Source organism: Hipposideros armiger, unplaced genomic scaffold (assembly GCF_001890085.2).
Source record: "Hipposideros armiger isolate ML-2016 unplaced genomic scaffold, ASM189008v1 scaffold_1438, whole genome shotgun sequence".
Classification (NCBI taxonomy): Eukaryota; Metazoa; Chordata; class Mammalia; order Chiroptera; family Hipposideridae; genus Hipposideros; species Hipposideros armiger.
Window position 1 is genome coordinate 39,481 of NW_017732788.1, and position 1,778 is coordinate 41,258.

The 1,778-nt window shown below is 34.6% G+C and overlaps 1 protein-coding gene across 1 annotated transcript in view; it reads left to right on the forward strand.

Annotated features, from left to right (window-relative positions):
- MAK (male germ cell associated kinase) overlaps positions 1-1,778 on the forward strand; it is a gene marked incomplete at its 5' end in the record, with an annotated part of 53,114 nt that overhangs the window by 26,955 nt on the left and 24,381 nt on the right. The window contains one exon of the mRNA XM_019633914.1: positions 654-897. Coding sequence (XP_019489459.1) covers positions 654-897 — 244 coding nt within the window. The remainder of the gene's footprint in view (positions 1-653; positions 898-1,778) is intronic.

Below are 1,778 nucleotides of genomic sequence, written 5' to 3' on the forward strand. Positions count from 1 at the left end.
TTTACTGGCTAAAATCTCCCTCACAGAGAGTGCCGTGTGAACTGGTGCATTGTCGTGATGCAAGAGCCATGAATTGTTGGCAAAAAGTTCAGGTCGTCTAACTTTTTCACACAGACTTTTCAGCACTTCCAAATAGTAACCTTGGTTAACTGTCCAGTTGGTACAAATTCATAATGAATACTCCCTCTGATATCAAAAAGGTTAGCAACATCGTTGCAACAATTTTGTGAACTTAATTGTCTGACCTCATATATATAATCACATCCTAATTAAATTAGTTATGTGCCTTATAGTTAACAGTAGACAAGTAAATATAGCTATTAAAGCTTTAACATAATTGTCATTTTCCAGCTATGTACAATTTTTAACATTGGATGCAATGTGTAACATATAATGCGGATCTTTGTAATGATCTGCCCCTTATTTATTCAAACTCACCTGGCTCTCATCGTCATTATCACCTTCACGATCCAAATACCAGAGTTTAATATCTTGAAAGTTATAAAAGTGCTTTCTCATTTTTGCCTCTCAGTTTCATGTTGTTTCTATACTGTTTGTAAAACTGAATTGTGTATGTGGTCTGTTATTTCATTCTCACATTTGTTTATATAAATCAACATTAAAATTTTCACATGTGAGTGATTTTTGTATTATTATGATGTTCTTAAATTGGTTACTAATTTTCGTTTTGCTCTTTCCCGACCTCCTACTTATATGTTGCTTAAACAGAGTGACTGGCCAGAAGGGTATCAGCTTGCATCCTTGATGAATTTCCGCTTTCCCCAGTGTGTTCCTATAAACTTAAAAACTCTAATTCCTAATGCCAGTAATGAAGCTATTCAACTTATGACGGAAATGTTAAATTGGGATCCAAAGAAACGACCAACAGCAAGCCAGGTAAAATAAATCTTCCTAGGATACTTTTTTTTTAAATATTGAGGATTTACAATATCAAGGATATTTTCATTTGCAAAGATAAGTCTATTCTCAACCAGGGTTTTAGCAAGACAATTAAGCCCGAAAACCTTAAGGCACCCAGTGTGTAATGAATTAAGATCCTTGGGAAAAATTGCAAAAATAGACGACACTCCAGTGATTTTTCTGTGTTTTGTGATTCTAATGAGTAATCCTATGAAGTTGAGGCTGAAAGGAATAAGTCCCTAACGTTAAAAATCCAGGCATGTGACAGGCTAGTCAGGAAGAAATTTGTCATGGGTAGGAAAAAGGCATCTGTCTGATAATACAATGTATGTAGTAGATTTTCCGACACTTTCCTTATGGTTCGAGGTAGATTCTTGTTCACTCTTAGGCGCCCACAAGAGGGCAGCACGTGGCACTCATGCTGGGCTCCTTTGTGACAAACCTTACTTTGTATCTCTTCTCATGGTCTTTAGAGCATCATGGTTTTAAAGGAAAAACATGGGCTTTAGTTAAAAAGGGCTTAAATTAAAAAGTCACAATAAGATTTACTGTAGTCTTCTTATTATTTAAATATAAATTCAGTATTAAAATTACCAAAAAATTATTTGGTTTTTTAAAAATTGAACTTGAGAAAATGTTTTATAAAGGTCATATGGTAGAAAAAAATGGGAAAGATGGGTCAGAACAGGTTTGAGCAAAGATTAGTAATTGGAAGATGGTGGTAGAGGCGAACAGCTTGCCCTGTCAAATATGAAAATAATCTGTAAAGTGATAGTAATGACAACAGTGAAAGTACTAGCATAAGAATGATAAACAGCTCAGAACTGCAAAAGCTGTAAATCGGTATCAGGTAACAT